The 17,328-nt window shown below is 50.0% G+C and overlaps 1 protein-coding gene across 1 annotated transcript in view; it reads left to right on the top strand.

The window, feature by feature from the left end:
• LOC146201245 (uncharacterized) overlaps positions 1 to 17,328 on the top strand; it is a 196,916-nt gene that overhangs the window by 78,128 nt on the left and 101,460 nt on the right. Inside the window, exon 5 of the mRNA XM_084593005.1 lies at positions 1,384 to 1,478. Within this exon, the coding sequence (XP_084449131.1) occupies positions 1,384 to 1,478 (95 nt within the window). The remainder of the gene's footprint in view (positions 1 to 1,383; positions 1,479 to 17,328) is intronic.

Raw genomic sequence — 17,328 nt, 5'->3', positions numbered from 1 at the left:
GCCCCTGTGGAGGATTTCGACGGGTGCCAGAGGGCGGAAGAGAGGCGGTGCAGAAACCGAAATTTGTAAATTTTGCGGCCACGTGGCAACATTAGATCACATAATATGGAGATGCGTTAGTGCCCCAGGGCGCAACGCAGTTAAAACTAGCGATGAATGGGAGAACACGCTAAGAAGCTCCGACGAAAAAACTCAGCGATTCGCCGTCCGACTGGCGGCTGAGGCTGAAGACCTCTTCTAAACGGGGCCGGGTGTCCTCTGGCCGCGGTACGACAGACTGCCTCCCCGGACGCCTGCGTGCGGACCCGTAGGTGGCTGCCGCGCCATATTTGGCGGAAATAAATGTTCTTCCTCCTCCTCCAGTTTTCCCTCTTAGCTGGTCGATCGAGGTGTGACGTCACAGGCTGCCAATTTCAAACGAGACCAATTGTACTTAGGCGAGTAATCGCTTAACTAAGAGGGTTGGTGTGGTACTACCCAAAGTGTATCTGGGCTAACTTAGTTAATGGCCCAATCAGGCTAATTCAGTAACGAGTACTACCGGCTAACTGGTCTCTAAGCAGTACTAACAGTACTAACTAATGAATAGCTACTCATTAACTACTTCTAATTAGTCATTATTCATGTATAGTCAAATGGCAGATGACTATGACGCCATCACATGGTGACATCAACGGAAGCGACGTCATGACCGGATGTGACGTGTTCATGACGTCACATCTGGCTATGTCTAATTTATTTGTTTATTTATTACAGAGTCCTGCAGCGAACGAAGGCATTATTGCAGGGAGAAGATGACAAATAACATTGCTAGAAACACCAGTAGTACAATAAAAATACATAAAAATGAAGAAAACACGAAACAAGTGATAATGCAGGATGAGAAACATGCATCTAAACCACCAGTAGTGATAATGACGTCACATTCGGTCATGACGTGATGACTGGTGATGACGTAACCAGGAGATTCACACATTTATTAAGCTGACCCCGCCGGGCGTTCGATCCAGGCATCCGTGCGGCGCATTTCATTTGGCGTTTCCTCGAACGCCGCACCACAGAGCATGTAGAAATAGACGCAGTACAGCAGGCATCAGCGGCGTTTAAAATTGTTTGACATCAAAGAAAAGATGCACTATCTGTCACAATTCTTCGCGGACACCTTAACCGAGCTAAAAATAGTCTTGCAGTCAATGCCTAAGCAGCGCGGCGTGTAAAGATTCCACCTTGAAGCACTTTAGGGAGCCAAAGTGCACCCTGAATTTTTTAAGCTTAACGATTGTCTACTTGCTTTACAGACTCCGCGAGGAATAGCCGAAATTCTGTCGCAGTCTGAAGGCGAGTGCTACAAGTATAATAAAAAATACATTGCTCCCTTTTCAGGCTCTTCACAAGACGCATCCGGACGACCTATCATTGCTTTTCAAGATTCCAGCATCTATGAAGCCAGGCGTGGGGTTTCTCAATAATATATCCACGTAAGGAAATATTTTTCTTAAATGTGTGTATTTATATACGTGCACCCTTTGTCAAAAGTTGAGTCTGGGGGGGTTTACTTCTGAGCCATACTATGCTGCTCGTAATGCACTTCCAGGTTTCCAATCTTGGTGAAGGCATGATTTTTTGTCCTACCCTCTCCAATGGCTAGGACTTCCACGATTGTTAAAGAAGTCATAATATGCAGCTTAAAAGCAAGCCCTAAGGGCTCTGAACTTTAGACAAAGACAAAATTTCTCATGTACATCCGTCACAGAGAAAACTGATCTGCACAAACTGAGTCACCAAACAAAATGTAAAAAAAAGTAAAGCAAGCATAAACACCACCCTAACAAATGTTGTGACTTACAGTTTCAATTGCATGACAGGCCACAGCCTCAATCTTTCACATGCACATACACTTCATATAATGCATCCGGTATTATGTTTCCCATTACGAACGAAATAAGAGCGCCAGGAAGAATGGCACCAAGCAGTATGTGTGTGTGTGTGTGTGTGTGTGTGTGTGTGTGTGTGTGTGTGTGTGTGTGTGTGCGTGTGTGTGTGTGTGTGTGTGTGTGTGTGTGTGTGTGTGTGTGTGTGTGTGTGTGTGTGTGTGTGTGTGTGTGTGTGTGTGTGTGTGTGTGTGTGTGTGTGTGTGTGTGTGTGTGTGTGTGTGTGTGTGTGTGTGTGTGTGTGTGTGTGTGTGTGTGTGTGTGTGTGTGTGTGTGTGTGTGTGTGTGTGTGTGTGTGTGTGTGTGTGTGTGTGTGTGTGTGTGTGTGTGTGTGTGTGTGTGTGTGTGTGTGTGTGTGTGTGTGTGTGTGTGTGTGTGTGTGTGTGTGTGTGTGTGTGTGTGTGTGTGTGTGTGTGTGTGTGTGTGTGTGTGTGTGTGTGTGTGTGTGTGTGTGTGTGTGTGTGTGTGTGTGTGTGTGTGTGTGTGTGTGTGTGTGTGTGTGTGTGTGTGTGTGTGTGTGTGTGTGTGTGTGTGTGTGTGTGTGTGTGTGTGTGTGTGTGTGTGTGTGTGTGTGTGTGTGTGTGTGTGTGTGTGTGTGTGTGTGTGTGTGTGTGTGTGTGTGTGTGTGTGTGTGTGTGTGTGTGTGTGTGTGTGTGTGTGTGTGTGTGTGTGTGTGTGTGTGTGTGTGTGTGTGTGGACGGACGGACGGACGGACGGACGGACGGACGGACGGACGGCCCATCTACAGCTAGAAACAATATGACAGGGAATATGGGAGCGCGTGGCCTTCGCATTTTGCAAATCGCTGCCACCAACAGACGAAGACAATGGTTGGCACCAGAGGTACGCCCGTAAAGAGCAGCCGACCAAACTTAATTTGCATGCGCCTTTATTGCTGGTTCTTATGACCTTTCGGTGGCAGCGCTTTGCCACGTGCTGCTACCGTGTTCCTTGTCATGCTGCTTCTAGCTGTACATGCGCCATTATTTCTGCTCGTGCTCCGTCGCGGCAGATAGTGTCAAACCTAAATAGGTAAATTCTTACACCGTAAATGAAGCCGAATAGAGTGAATCAATTAGACGTGTTGCCAGCAACGAAGGACGAAGCGAAATAACGTTTTCCATCGAATGTAAGCAGAAACGTATCTGGTAAGGTTCTAGCACTAGCAGATTTGCTGAACGACTACGCGTACTTATGCGAGACGACATTGCCACCTTATAAAGGGATTGCTGGAATCATGAAAAAAAAAACGCTGCTGTTAATAATATTATTATTATACGGAACACTATGTCACGGACATATAGCACTCAGCTTACTCATTTTTGAACGGTAAGGCAACGGTGTTGGTAAGTTTAAATTATGAAATTATATCGTCACGTAGTCTTTAGAGCTCGTAACTAGAAGGTGAATGGGGGTTAATCCAGAAGGCACAGGAGAGCAGGTCCAGATCACCCAGAGACCGTCAGCAGCCTCTCAAATCAGCCTCTTCTAATCGAACGACACGGGGACCACTTCTTCAAGTCAGCGCATGCTGTTTCAAATGCAACCCATTACCCCCTCTCTAAAAAAATAAACACTCGAACTGATGAATTCGCAAGCAGAAAAGAAGCATAAAGCAAGAAACATGTGGTAAGGCGGTATGCCGTGAAAAGTACGGCTTCATGCGCACGACGTGAACAACCTTTTGTTTCTGCTGGAGATGAATAGTAGAAAAATCGTCCGGAAGCACTTCGTACGTGACGTCACTCAGCTGACGGAGCACTTTGTATGGGCCAAAGTACAGTTTCAGGAGTTTCTCAGCTAGTCCGCGACGTCGAATTGGAGTTCAGAGCCCCACTCTGTCGCCCGGTTCGAAAGTCACTACATGGTGGCGCTGATCATAACGCTGGGCGTCTCGGCCTTGCTGGTTCCGGATGCGTGCCCTTGCCAGCTGTCGCGCTTCTTTTGTGCGTTGAGTAAACTCCTCGGCGCCGAATTCGAAGTCACGGCCGTCATGGGGTAACATGGCTTCCTGCATTGTCGAAACTTCGCGGCCATGAAATAGGGAAAACGGCGTCATTTGTGTTGTTTCCTGCTGCGCGGTGTACGGAAACGGGACGTATGGCAGGATGTCATCCCAAGACCGATCTTCAAGATGTCGGAGAGAGTTTTGTTTAGACGTTCCGCCAAGCTTTAGTTTGTGGATGGTAGGCGGTTGACCTGCGATGGGTAGTGCCGCTCAGCTGCATGACGGATTCCAGTAGCTTTGCAGTGACAGCAGTGCCTCGGTCCGTTATTATAACTGTCGGAGCGCCGTGGCTCAGGACGATGCTTTTGATGAAAACTTTCGCTGCCTCGATTGCCGTGCCGCGCTGGAGGACTTTTGTTTCAGCGTAACGCGTCAGGTAATCTGTAGCGACTATTATCCACCTGTTGCCCGAATCAGAATTATGAAAATGACCCAACAGATCCATGCCAACTTGTTCGAATGGGTCTCTTGGCGCTTGAACAGGATGCAGTGAACCGGCTGGTTTCACAGGCGGTGTTTTCCGTCGCTGGCAATCATGGCATGTTCGCACGTAATGTCGTACCGCGGCCCAGGGTTTGGCCAGTAATAACGCTTCTTAATTCGGGCCAGAGTTCGAGCATACTCCCGGTTACCCGCGGTGCGCTCGTCATGACATGCCTGCAAGATTTCTTCACGAAGAGACTCTAGCACGACGAGGAAATAAGCTCTTCCCGTCGGAGCGAAATTTATCTTGTATAAAACATTGTTCCGCACGCAAAACGATGACTGCTCTTGGCGAAGAGATGGGGAACTTCGGTCGTACGCGCTTCCAGAAAATCGGTAAGGGGTGCGAGAGCCGGGTCGTCACATTGCTGCTGCGAAACAGTGAGCGCGTCGACGGCTGCGATAAGGGGAAATTCTCGTTCTTCGTCTTCACTCGCAGCCTCGACAGGTGAACGGGACAAGCAGTCGGCGTCCTTGTGCTGACGTCCAGACTTATACACGATGGTCATGTCGAACTCCTGTAGCCATAAACTCCATCTTGCAAAGCATCCGGAGGGATCTCGCAAGTTCGTTAACCAGCACAGATAGTGGTGGTCACTCACGACCCAGAAGTGTCGGCCCTAAAGATAGGATCGAAATTTTATCACCGCCCATACAACAGCCAGATATTCTTTTTCGGTGGTGGAATAGTTCGATTCGGCACGGCACAAAGTCCGACTGGCGTATGCGATAAATCGCTCGGCACCGTCTTGCCACTGGACGAGTTGCTGGCCTCTGTGTGGACCAGAGTCTCGGCACTTGCATCGAAATGGGCAAGCACAGGTGTTGTCTGCAAGCGGTGCCGTAACTCGTCTGTTTTGTTGTCCGGCTGTCCAGGTGAAGGTGACATCATCCCGGGTAAGACGTGTCACCGGAGCGGCAATGCGTTAAACCTGCGGTAATAGGCGCAGAGGCCCAAAAAACGGCGAACTGACTTCTTGTCACGCGGAGTGCGGAATTCGGCGATGGCGGCTGTTTTAGCGGCTTAGGGCCGAACACCTCGATTGCTGACAACGTGGCCCAAAAACAGGAGCTCTTCGCAACCAAAGTGACATTTTTTGGGTTTTAACGTGAGGCCGGCAGATCTGATAGTCCGTAGCACAGCGGAGAGACGTTGGAGGTGTTTCTCGAACGTTGGCGAAAACAACAACGTCGTCCAGGTAGACTAGACACATCTGCCATTTAAAACCAGACAGAACTGCGTCCACCATTCGCTGAAATTTCGCTCGAGCGGAGCACAATCCGAAAGGTAGGGCCTTGAATTCATAAAGTCCATCGGGCTTGACAAACGCTGTATTCTCACGATCACGTTCATCGACTTCGATCTGCCAGTAACCGCTCTTAAGATCAAGCGATGAAAAGGAGCGCGAGTGGCGCAGCCGGTCTAATGAGTCATCAATGCGCGGCAGCGGGTAGGCGTCTTTTATTGTGACCTGATTGAGCTTACGGTAGTCCACAGAAAACCTTAAACTTCCGTCTTTCTTCTTAACGAGAACAACAGGTGAAGCCCAGCGACTCCTCCATGGCTGTATGACACCGTCATTTAACATCTCGTCTACCTGTTGGGCAATTGACTTCGCGTTCCCGCGGTGACACTCGGTAGGGGTTCTGCCGGGCTGGTCGGGTACGGTCGTCGGTTATTATGCGGTGCTAGGGGCGTCTGTTTAACGGCGGAGGCAGACGAGAAGCCATCTTGAAACTGAAGTAGTAGTTCGACGAATCTGTTCTCTGCCGGCGATAGAGCGGGATTCACACCAAGGTTGAAGTTGGGCATTTGACTGGCAGATGGGTTGGTCTCCAGAACAAAGCAGTCGTGAGCTGCTTGTGTGACACCTTCAAAGTAGGCTACCGGGGTGCCTTTAGCGATGCGTGGGCGTTCGTTTCCGAAGTTCGTAATCAGTACGTGCGCTAGACCGTTGGTCAGATGAACTATAGACCGTTTTATCATGGGTGCAGCCATTTTGTGTATGTGGCGCCATCTAGCGGCCGAGTTGTGAACAACCGCCATGCTGGTATGTGGGGTCCCATCCGCGGAACAGGCGACAAGTAGCGGAAATCAGCATTTTGGAGCTTTCGCATGCAAATTTTTGCTTTCTGAAAGTACCTAGCTGAAAGAAAAAAAAGTTTTCAGTAGCAGCGAAGCCATTCGGTCAGAAATCCTGATCAGGTCGGCTGAAGGCTACAAGCCTGATTACAATTAGTGTGTAACTTTTATGTGGCACAGAGAGGCGGCGGCGCACCACTGGCAGCGAGGGCAGCTTTCGATCTACTTTTTATTCTTAAAGTATTTCTAGAGACGGCTTACCGTAACAATTTGAGGAAAGAAAGAAAGCGAATGTAGCCGTTTCATGTCACATTTAGGAACAATGCTAATCGCGCAAGATTTGTTGGGTCAATCGATCCTTCATATACACTTTACTGCTTGAGAGACTACTGCGGAAGTTGCCACACCTCCACTGGGGTTCTATTCTTAAGTATCCATTATTCATTTCGGATCCATTTACTCTACCCTGGCTACTTTTGTTGGGTGACAATCAGGCAGGGTGTTCAAGCGTCCACTACTAGGCAATCGGATTTCAGCATTGCTATACATGACTCGACCACCTGTTTGCCGGTATGTGCGGGGAGTGGCGATGACTTGTCAACAGCGGAAGCTGCTATCCTGCAATTTCTCTGACTGGGCGTTAGTTGCGTTTGTCTGACGCTGCCGTCATGCTGATATTAAAATACAAGATAAAATGGACAAACGATACCTATGGAATAGGAACCTTAAATTATGTCCCATAATGAACTAATTGAAAGTTGCTTTTGTCAGCAATTATATAGTCCGTTTTTCGTCGCAAGGTTTGCTTACTGCAAGCAATCGCTCCTATTCCTATGCTCATATTCTCATTTATTATCGGCAGCAAAATCTTACGAGATGCCTGTTTTCAAAAAAAAATATTTTAGCGCTGTTTCACTAAATAAGTTGACAACCAATTTATTAATACATCGTTGTCTTCAAGTGGGACAGGTTCTTTCATACTTGCATTAACCTCAGGTGACTGAATCGAAATAGTTCTTTACCTGGCGGCATCTCGTAAATATTTGCCGCAAGGAATATCATCCGCTTGCTGCCCAAAGTCTGCCGCTGTTGCACGGGTATTAAGTTTTTCCGGTCCCTACCCGACAGTGTTTGGAACTCGCACGGAAGGCTGCCAAAGCGAAACATCTTCGGTTGCGGTTGAAATTCAGAAGCTGCTCGTCTTCGCCCAGTTGAGTGAGTTGCAAGTGGAACAGTGTAGAGCAACACACGCGCATACCACCGCTGTTAATCTTTTATCCTCTGTTAATCATCTCCTTTTGGTTGTTATTTTCTTTTTGTTAACGCAAACAACTGAGTAAAGAAATAAAGATTGCGTTGACCGCGGCAGCTCTTAGCAGCTAAACTGCGGCCGGCGGAAATCAGACGATCAGGAAAATGAAGGAAAGAAAGGGGCGAAAGAAGAAAGAACATAGGAAAAGAAAGCCCATCGCTCACATCAGCTAATCGGCTTAGATACTTTACGGCTATTCAAGACACTCTGCGTGCAAAAGACTACAACGTGCGCCCTTTCTCCGTAGAATGCCCTGCCGCCACCGCTGCTATCCCCGCGTCCCCACATACCAGACAGGAGGAGCCGCGCAGCGCGTTGCGGTTCGAGGCTATTTTCCTCTTCGCCGCGAAAACGGTCTATACCTTGTGTAACACAGACGCTATGATGTAATCGAAGCTCTGTGTTCTGTTCGGAAATGCCGGCAGCACAGGACTGGTCGTCGCACATGACTGTGACGAGAGCAGACGAACGTGGCGGCATGGATACATCCGGGTCAACGATGCGTAAATGTGCGTGACGTCGTTCGAAGTCGGCGGGCGTCGCTTCAGACGTCGAAAACGTTACGGTACGGCGAGGAACATTATAATGGCCCCATGCTCGCGTAAAAAGTCCATGCCAAGTATGAGGTCCTTGCAGCAGTGCGGCAGGATAACAAAAACAGCTACAAAGGCTGAATCGGCGATGGCTGCTCGGGCAGTGCACCGTCCGATCTGTGTCATAAGGTGACCACCAGCAGTATGAATTTGCGGCTCCAGCCAATCAGTTTTCTTTTCACCTCGGAGAGCCGATCCGCGAAATTCTTGCTTATTATCTAGAAGTCTGCTCCTTTGTCTAACAAAGCGGTCACTAGGTGTCCGTCGACGAGAACGGGAAGGTCGGCGCTAACAACGTGATCGGCATGAGTTGGATTCGGAGTTTCGAGTTCATGCGGAGGCGGCGCGGCAGCATATTAGTCACAGCATCGGGCTGAGTCGTCACGGGGGGGTCTTCGGGACATTGATTTCGATCATCAGCAACCTGCCCCCTGAGCTCGCCGCCTTCAGTTACCCCGATGTGGGCTTGGCGACCGGCGCCTCGGCGCATCAGCAAAATCGCGACGGCTGGGTGACGAGCAGCGCACGGGAGAAGACGACTGTGCGCGGTCGCTCGAAGAGGTTGCGCGGGTTGCTAGGTATCCTTCGATTTCTGGAGGGCGTTCACCGACCAGGGGACGAGGGGAATCACGATAAAACCCTGAAGACCGAGTTCACGTTATGGGCAGCGACGATACAAGTGGCCGGGTTCTCCGCAGTGGTAGCACAGCGGCCGTTGGCGAAGAGTGCTCCAGACGTCTTCCTTGCGAACCGGTGGCTGCATGACGGGGCTCTGCTGGGATGGCGGCTGGTAGGAAGGTTGGTAGGACGGTGGCTGCAGAGCGGGCGGCGGCTGTGATTCGAAAACAAGCTGTTGCGCAGGAGGCACTGCAGGCCGACGAAGAGCCGCTGCGTAGTTCATAAAACGTGGCTCTGACAGCGACTCAGGCGGTGAAAATGTTTGACGTAGTTCTTCACGCACGGCGTCGATGACAGCAGCGGCAGTCGGATTAGGCGATCCAAGATTAAACTTAAGGAGCTCCTCGCCAACTACCTCGCGGATCAGCTCACGCAGAGAGTGATGTTCAGTGGATCCGTACAATGTGGCCACACTGCTGAAGGACTGACTACAAGCAGACTCAGTGCGCCGGCATCGTTGCTGCAGGGCTCGCTCAATGAGGGTAGCTTCATTAATGAAATCCGCGATGGTTTGAGGTGGACTACGAACCAGACCCGCGAAGAGGGGCTCTTTTACGCCCTGCATCAGTTGGCGCAACTTTGCTGATTCCGTCATATCGGGATCAGCCCACCGACAAAGACGGGTCACGTCCTCAGCGAACACGGCCACGCTCTCGTTAGGTAGTTGTACACGAGCTCCTAGGAGGCAGCGTGTGCGATCACGGCGGTCGTGGCTGACAAAAGTATCCCGCAGCTGCTGGCGAAATGAATCCCAGCTTTGAAGACTGGCTTCCCTACTCTCATACCATGTTTTAGCGCAGTCCTCAAGTGCGAAATAGACATTCAGCAGCTTCTGAGCAGGGCTCCACTGATTGAATTCTGCCACTCGCTCGAACTGGTCGGTCCAGTCGTCGACATCTTCCCAGTAAAGCTATGGAAACTGGGGACACACGAAGCTGCTGAAGCAGCAAATGATGTTGGCTTGCCTGGGCCATTGCAGAAATCTCGAACTGCTGGTCGGATGGCGCCGGTTCAGGTAGAGGAGCAAATTCTGGCGCCAGACCCCGGAGGCGACGGCTGCAGCGATGAACAGGTGTAGACACGAGCGGAAGCCTGTTGTGACTCGATGAGCGGCTGCGAGAGGACCGAGACATGAGGTGCAAGGCCGCACTTTCACCAGTGTCACGTAGCCTTTTGAGCTCGTAACTAGAAGGTTTAAGGGGGGAGGGGTTAATCCTGAAGGCACAGGAGAGCAGGTCCAGAGCACCCAGAGACGGTCGGCACCACAACTTCAGCCTCTTCTAATCGAACGACACGGGGACCACTTCAAGTCAGCGCATGCTGTTGCACGCGCTAAAATAACGACTTGAGATTTGACTGCCCCAAAGGAGAAGGCAGCATTTTGGAACAGCTACTTTGGGAGAGACTAAAATAAAAGCGATCTTGTCGAATACAACTAACCGTTATATATATAGCCTTCATAAATTTCGAGAAAGCATTTCACAGTTGCAATTCAACGAGTCAAGCAAGTATTGATTAACAAGGCCGGGGTACTAAAAAATTATTTATAAGGGTAGAACAGCGACCGCAGCCCTGAAAACGATAAAAGCAAATGAAGAAAGCGGTCACGTTAGAGGACACGAATTTTCCTATACTATTCATGCCGCGTTCATAACAAGCATTGAGCGAACTTTGTTGGGACGAGTTGAATATGTGATGATAGATAAAGGTTTAGACTTTAGGACAAACGTTTAGAGATTAAAATTTCCTGTTAAGGTTCTCTTTCTGGAGGCCAAACTCTGAAAAATTCCTTTCCATTGACCGCGTTTTAATGTGAATTGTGGCCCCTCTCTCTTAAAAAAAATGACTGCCGTACGTCTCGCAACGACGGGTACTCATCACGTTTTACTCGAAAACATGTATTCATTCAAATCAGGAATACTATCGCGGGCACCTTATATCGAAGAAACGCCCGATGCCACAAATCCCGGCAGAAAGCACTAAGCAGCACGTTCTGTGGCCTAGCGACTCTGGCAAGGCAGCGAACGACAGCGCTGTGAATCACCGCCCTAATGCCTCCATCGTATATTGTACCTGCGGGGTTTAACGGAGCTCGGGCTTTGCTCTCAGAGTCGAAAGCGACGTCTCTTGCTCGGTCCACGTCCGTGGCGGGGACGATCGATACATCGAAGGACAGCCAGCGGGCAAAGCTGTTTATTGGGAGTTCCCAATGTTCTTCCTCGGTCGTAGCAGCATCCGCCCTCTCTGACGTCACGTCGTCGTCTCTGCGCCGCAGAGTCTCCCCGTAGAGGATCGGACTCCATGTTTGCACGTCGCACGCAGAGGATTACGTGACAACAAAGGCGACGTAGAACCTACGTCACGGCTACATATTGCCGTCCTGGTCTGCCTTCCCTCTCTCCACACTTTTTTGCAATTTTTTCCCGCTTTTGGTAACCGCTGCTCTGGCGCAGTGGTTCTTCTGTGTGCAGTTTCGGTTTCCCTTCTATTTTTCCGCTCCTTTTCTAGTTGCCGCAGATGGAACGTATGGGCAGCCTCGAGAGGCGGCAGATTTAGGCTGCCAGTGACTCGGGGAGACTAACGGGGGTATCACGCTCCCCGCCTTTAACAATACTTTGCTGGACATCGCTTTGTTTCAGCAACTTGTCTTGACGGCCTGCCATTGTAGATGAGAACCGAAAAAAATTGCAAAAAGCAAGTAAGCACGTACGTAGGCGTGAGATCTCCTCACGTTGCGCTCGCTGCTTGATTTCTGCCACTGCTCACCGCGCGAGGTACTCTGCACAGCCCCTTTCACAATTGGAGGGAAACTATATTCAAAGCACACCAGCAGAAACAAAATGGGTGATGCGTAAATGTTTGTTTACGTTTTATTCCACGTATTAGAGCAAAAAGCCTCGATAGGAGGGGCGGGCCATATGGGGTTGCCACGTAAAGAGCGGACAATTCAAATAACTAAGAAGGACTGAGCGAAGATCGACGAAGTCAAAACTCTTCAGTGAGCAAATTCAAGCAAATTAATAAATTTTAATTGAAAATGACATGCATGAAAGCCCCCCCCCCCACACACAGACACACACACACACACACACGCACGCACACAGAAGAGATAAAACTGAGCAGTGAGTGCACAGCAATACCTATGGACATACGTAGCCGTGACATAGGTTTAAGTCACCCTTGTTGTCACGTGATCCCCGGCGTACGACGTGAAAACATTAAGACTCAGCTTCCGCCGTGCGAACATTAAGGCCCGCGGAGATGAGAGAGGAGGGGACAAGTAGGGGTCTGCCTAACGTTCTTAGATGGAGACTTTTGGTCTACCCGCTGCGCTGCATCAGTTGCTCTCACTCCAGCCATTTTCGCATTAGCTCCGAGGAAAGGAGGCCAGGAGGGGGAAGATGAGAGAAGTGGCGGGGGGGGGGGGGGGGGGTCCTCCGCGTCGTGCGGGTGAGGCGAATGTCGAATTCCTACATACCTTAAAGATCCCATCAGGAACATTATACATAAGGGCGAAGGGGAGGCAATGACATGGAGAGGTCATACATAGGCATATAAGCATAGACAAAGACCGACTGTTGAATAAGATTGACAAACCTTGCGTAAAATATCAGGTAATAAAATCAGTGCAAACTAAGTACAGCAAACCATGTCGAAATACGTTAAAAACTTACGCCGTAAAAAGAACTCAAGTAAGCAGAACTGACAAAAATGAAGGCGAAATACAAAAATGCATGTGATGAATGATGCAACAGCACAAGCAAATCGGATTGCAAGGAATGAAACGCAAGGAAAAGTACGCTCATGCAGGCTCAAATGGTTGGCTAGTAGCTGGAAATATGGGGAGATTAGACGTTTTCGGAAAGTTTTTTTCCATTCTTATACGTCGATGGTGAAGAAGCATTTCTTGAAAGCGGTCAAGGAACCTTACGAATGTTGTACGTTAAGAGAGTTAAACAATTGGCGAGGCGAGCAGAAAGGATCACGTAATAAGTTAGCTCGTAGTGCAGGAAAAGTATAACATTTTACACAAAATACAAAGCATAGCATACTTCGGAAGAAGTGCTTGGCTTCAAGGCTGAGAGACGAATAATCAGATGAATCATCAAGCTAGACTGCTCGTACGAAGATATCTAGCAGCAAACGAGCGTCACGCGGGGGTGAATCACTCCTCCAGCTCGGGGAAAGGACGCAGGAAGGTATACCTTAAGCGCTGAGGAAGAGGCCATGGAAGCCTCCAATGTGCTGACGCCTACTTATGTCGAACGGAAAGTTTCCTTACCGAGGGACCTTTAGTCGAGGCTCCTTCGGAGCTTCCCCTGAGCACTCGAAAGACACATTCAGGCGTACTTATGCATGCGCCTGCGGCCCTGGACAAGAGCTTCACCTCCATGAGACGCCACGGGATTTTCGCCTAAGGATACACGCGGTCAGCTGTTCCCTTAAGCCGTCGAGACTGAAGCCGTCCAGACTGGAGCAGCGTGTATAAGTAGTAGGGAAATAATTTGAGCGTGTGGTGACGCCGATATCTCATTAACGTTAGCCTACACCGTAAACGCGGACACAGGTGGCGACTTTTAACACTAAACCCGTTAATTAAATGTTATTACCGATGTGCCACTAATGGTGCGCACACTCCCAGATACCCTTGGAGTGAGTGGGCGCAGCTGCTCCGGTCTCAAAGGAGATGTCCTCGACTTGCCGGGCAAGCTCGGTCAGAATTAAGCTACCTGTAGGGACAGAAGAGGGCCGCCGTTTGTGTCCCCTTTTCGCCGGTTCAAGCCAGAGTAAGGGTCGGAGTCAGAATTAACGAACAAAACACTTTATACACAGCAAGAGATGATACAGAGGAATTCACACTATCACTGAAATTACACAGACAAGAGGTTAACAGAAAGGCCATACCAATCATACAACTAAAGGGGCTTTAAAAAATGTCAGTGGTATAGCTCCGGTTAAATCTAGTTGAGTTGCGAAAGCGACAGCTGTATAGCTACGCTTAGAATAGTAATAGTAGTAACGCTTAGGTGCCTAATACATCGATGGCCTGCTGGACGAGCAGGCGCTGTTCTTCTTCGCCCTCAGCACTAAGCCAGGTCCATATAGTATGGGAGGGGGTTGAAAGAAACCCGATTGCAATTTAACCGGGCATGAAAATAGGCAGTGGGAAAGGTTGGCATAAGGGGAAGGGCAGTTGGGGAATGATGGGTCACGACGGAATTTGCACAGGTATAGCCTTGCAGGTGTTATGAGGGTATTCAGCTTTATCTGCCGAAGGACATCAGCCTCCCGAACGGAGAGGTTAGGATGAGGGTCACGCTAGAGCTTGCAATCTAAGCGAGCAGCATTGTAATATTCGCTGATGGTGGCGCGAAGAGACAGTCTCGATCCGCCCTCCAAGGATCTTGGCCAGGAGATGAACGGTGCCCGGTTCCGAGTTTCACGGGCGAGCTGGTTCGCCAGCTCATTGCCGTCAATCCCCGGGTATACAGGGATCCATCGGAAGAAAACGGGGCAGGGCTGCAGTGCAACACGCGCGGGTTCGAGCTCCGTGTACAGATGATGTGTGATTGAAAGCACGGATAGCAGCCATGAAGTCAGTATATATATTATTGTCACGGCGTTGGTGACTGGGGCTAGACTTATAGAGCCGGTACACGTGAAAGTCCACAGTCACAGTTTTAGATACGTCCTGCGAAGGCGGAGCCGATTGACTTCAACGTCTTTCGCTCCGACCGCCCCCTGGCATTCCTCTCTCCTTAAGCGTGACGCACACGCAACCGTGCACACAAGCGGACAGAAGCGAAAGAGAAAAAAAAAGTTTGCTGGTGCCGTTTTTAGGTTACCGCGCAAAATAAGGCTTGATTCGCAAGACATGAACTGTCTCTGGGCGAGGTAGCCGACGGCTTTTTGCTATTGGCCATTCGGGACCACCCCGTAATTGACGTCGCTGAGGCGCCGCATGATTTTATATGGTCCGAAGTACCGGCAAATCAGCTTTTTTGATAGGCCACGGCGTCGAACAGGAGTCCAAACCTACACCTGGTTACCGGTGTTGTAGGAAGCTCGTCTGTGGCGGAAGCTGTACCGGCGTGAATCTTGTCCTGTTGCTGGGCGATGTGGACGCGTGCTAGCTCGCGTGCTTGCTCAGAATCTTGGGCAGACTCCTTGGCGTCAGTAGAAAGCTCGCTATCTGTTTCGCAAGGGAGCATTGCGTCGAGCATCGTCCGAACCTCCCCGCCGTAAACGAGGTGAAATGGCATGAAACGTATGGTCTCTTGGACTGCCGTATTGTACGCGAATGTCACATATGGTAGGATCGCATCCCAAGTCTTATGCTGAGCGTCGACATACATCGCCAGCATGTCCGCTATGGTCATATATTCCTTTCCGTCAGCCCGTTTGTCTGCGGATGGTAAGCAGTACCTTTTCGATGCGCTGTACCGCTGAAATGAAAAACCTCGGCCATTATTTGCGAAGTAAAGGCAGTCCCTCTATCGGTAATAACACAGGTAGGAGTACCGTGCCGCAAGTATGATCTGGTGGACAAACAAATGGGCAACTTCAGATTATGTACCACTAGGTAGCACTTTGGTCTCGGCATAGCGAGTCAGATAATCTGTGGCGATCATTATCCAACGGTTGCCACCGGAAGACCGAGGGAAAGGACCAGTCCATGCCGACTTAATCAAACGGTGCTCGTGGTGGTATTATGGGCATGAGGAGGCCTGCAGGCTTTGATTGCGGAACCTTCCGACGCTGACAATGCCGACAGCTCTTGACATAGCGCTCAACAACAGTGGCAAGGTTGGGCCAGTAGATTGTCTATCGTATTCTAGAAGGGGTGCGAGAATAGCCCAAGTGGCCAGAAGGTGGTTCATCGTGGCACGCGGAAAGGATTTCCTCTCGCAGAGCTGTGGGTACCACGAGAAGGTAGGTTCTCGACTCGGATCTAGAGTTTGCTTATAGAGTACACCTCTTCTCAGGCAAAAACTTGAGAGGCTCCGAGGAAAGCACTTAGCTATGGAGGCTAGCCGACCTTCTAAATAATCGATCAGGGCCTACAACTCTGGGTCGGCGCCCTGCTGATTAGACATATCGGAAGCATCAACAGCTCCGAAGAAGCTGTCAGCGTCGTCCCTGTCTGGTGAAGCGAGCTCGACAGGCACACGAGAGAGCGTGTCAGCGTCTTCATGCTTATGTCCGGACTATAGTGACGTCAAACTCATGTAGGCGAAGGCTCCATCGCGCCAAGCGGACGCATGGGTCATGCAGGTTGGCCAGACAACACAAGGAATGGTGGTCAGTGACCGCTTTAAATGGGCGACCATAAAGGTAGGGGCGACATGTCGCAGCAGCCCAAATAATAGCCAGGCTTTCCTTTTCAGTCGTTGAATAGTTCATCTTGGCGCGCGATAAAGTACGGCTGGCATAGGCAATGACTCGTTCAACACCCTCTTGACGTTGCACAAGAACCGCTCCAAGGCCGTTACTAGCCTCGGTGGGTAGTTTTGCCTCACCTTGCTCATCGAAATGGGCTGAAACAGGTAGCGATTGGAGACTGAGACGCAGCTGTGCAAAAGCAGCTTCTGGCTTGTGAGTTCAAACAAAAGGGGTGTCTCCCCGGGTGAGGCGAGTCAGCGGTTCAGCGAGGTCAGCAAAGTTATCAATAAAACGCCGGTAGTAACTGCACAAGCCGAGAACTCTGCGAATAGCTTTCTTGTCACATGGAATCGGAAATTCCGCGGTTGCTGCGGCAACAGCAGCAAGCTTATCAGGGTCGGGCTTCACGCCGGCGGCGCTGACAACATAGCCTAGGAATTTGAGCTCTCGGCAGCCAAAGTGGCATTTCTGTGGCTTAAGTGTTAGGTTAGCGGATCGAAGGGCTTCGAGTACTGACCGCAGGCGCTGAAGTTGTTCTGCAAATGATTCGGCAAAGACTACCACGTCATCTAGGTAGACTATGCAACACTGCCATTTAAGGCGGTCGAAGACAGTGTCCATCATCCGCTGAAATGTGGCCGGGGCGGAACAAAGTCCGAAAGGTAGAACTACAAAAGCAGTCTTCTCACTATCTCGCTCATCTACCTCAATCTGCCAGCAGCCACTTTTTAGATCGATGGACGAAAAATACTTTGCACGCCGAAGGCGGTCGAGCGAGTCGTCAATCCGCGGTAAGGGGTAAACATCCTTCTTGGTTACGGCGTTTAGCTTGCGGTAATCGACGCAAAAACGTGACG

The sequence above is a fragment of the Amblyomma maculatum genome, chromosome 2 (assembly GCF_055883805.1).
Source record: "Amblyomma maculatum isolate TAMU_Amacu chromosome 2, ASM5588380v1, whole genome shotgun sequence".
NCBI lineage: Eukaryota > Metazoa > Arthropoda > Arachnida > Ixodida > Ixodidae > Amblyomma > Amblyomma maculatum.
This window is presented reverse-complemented; position numbering and strand designations above follow the sequence as displayed.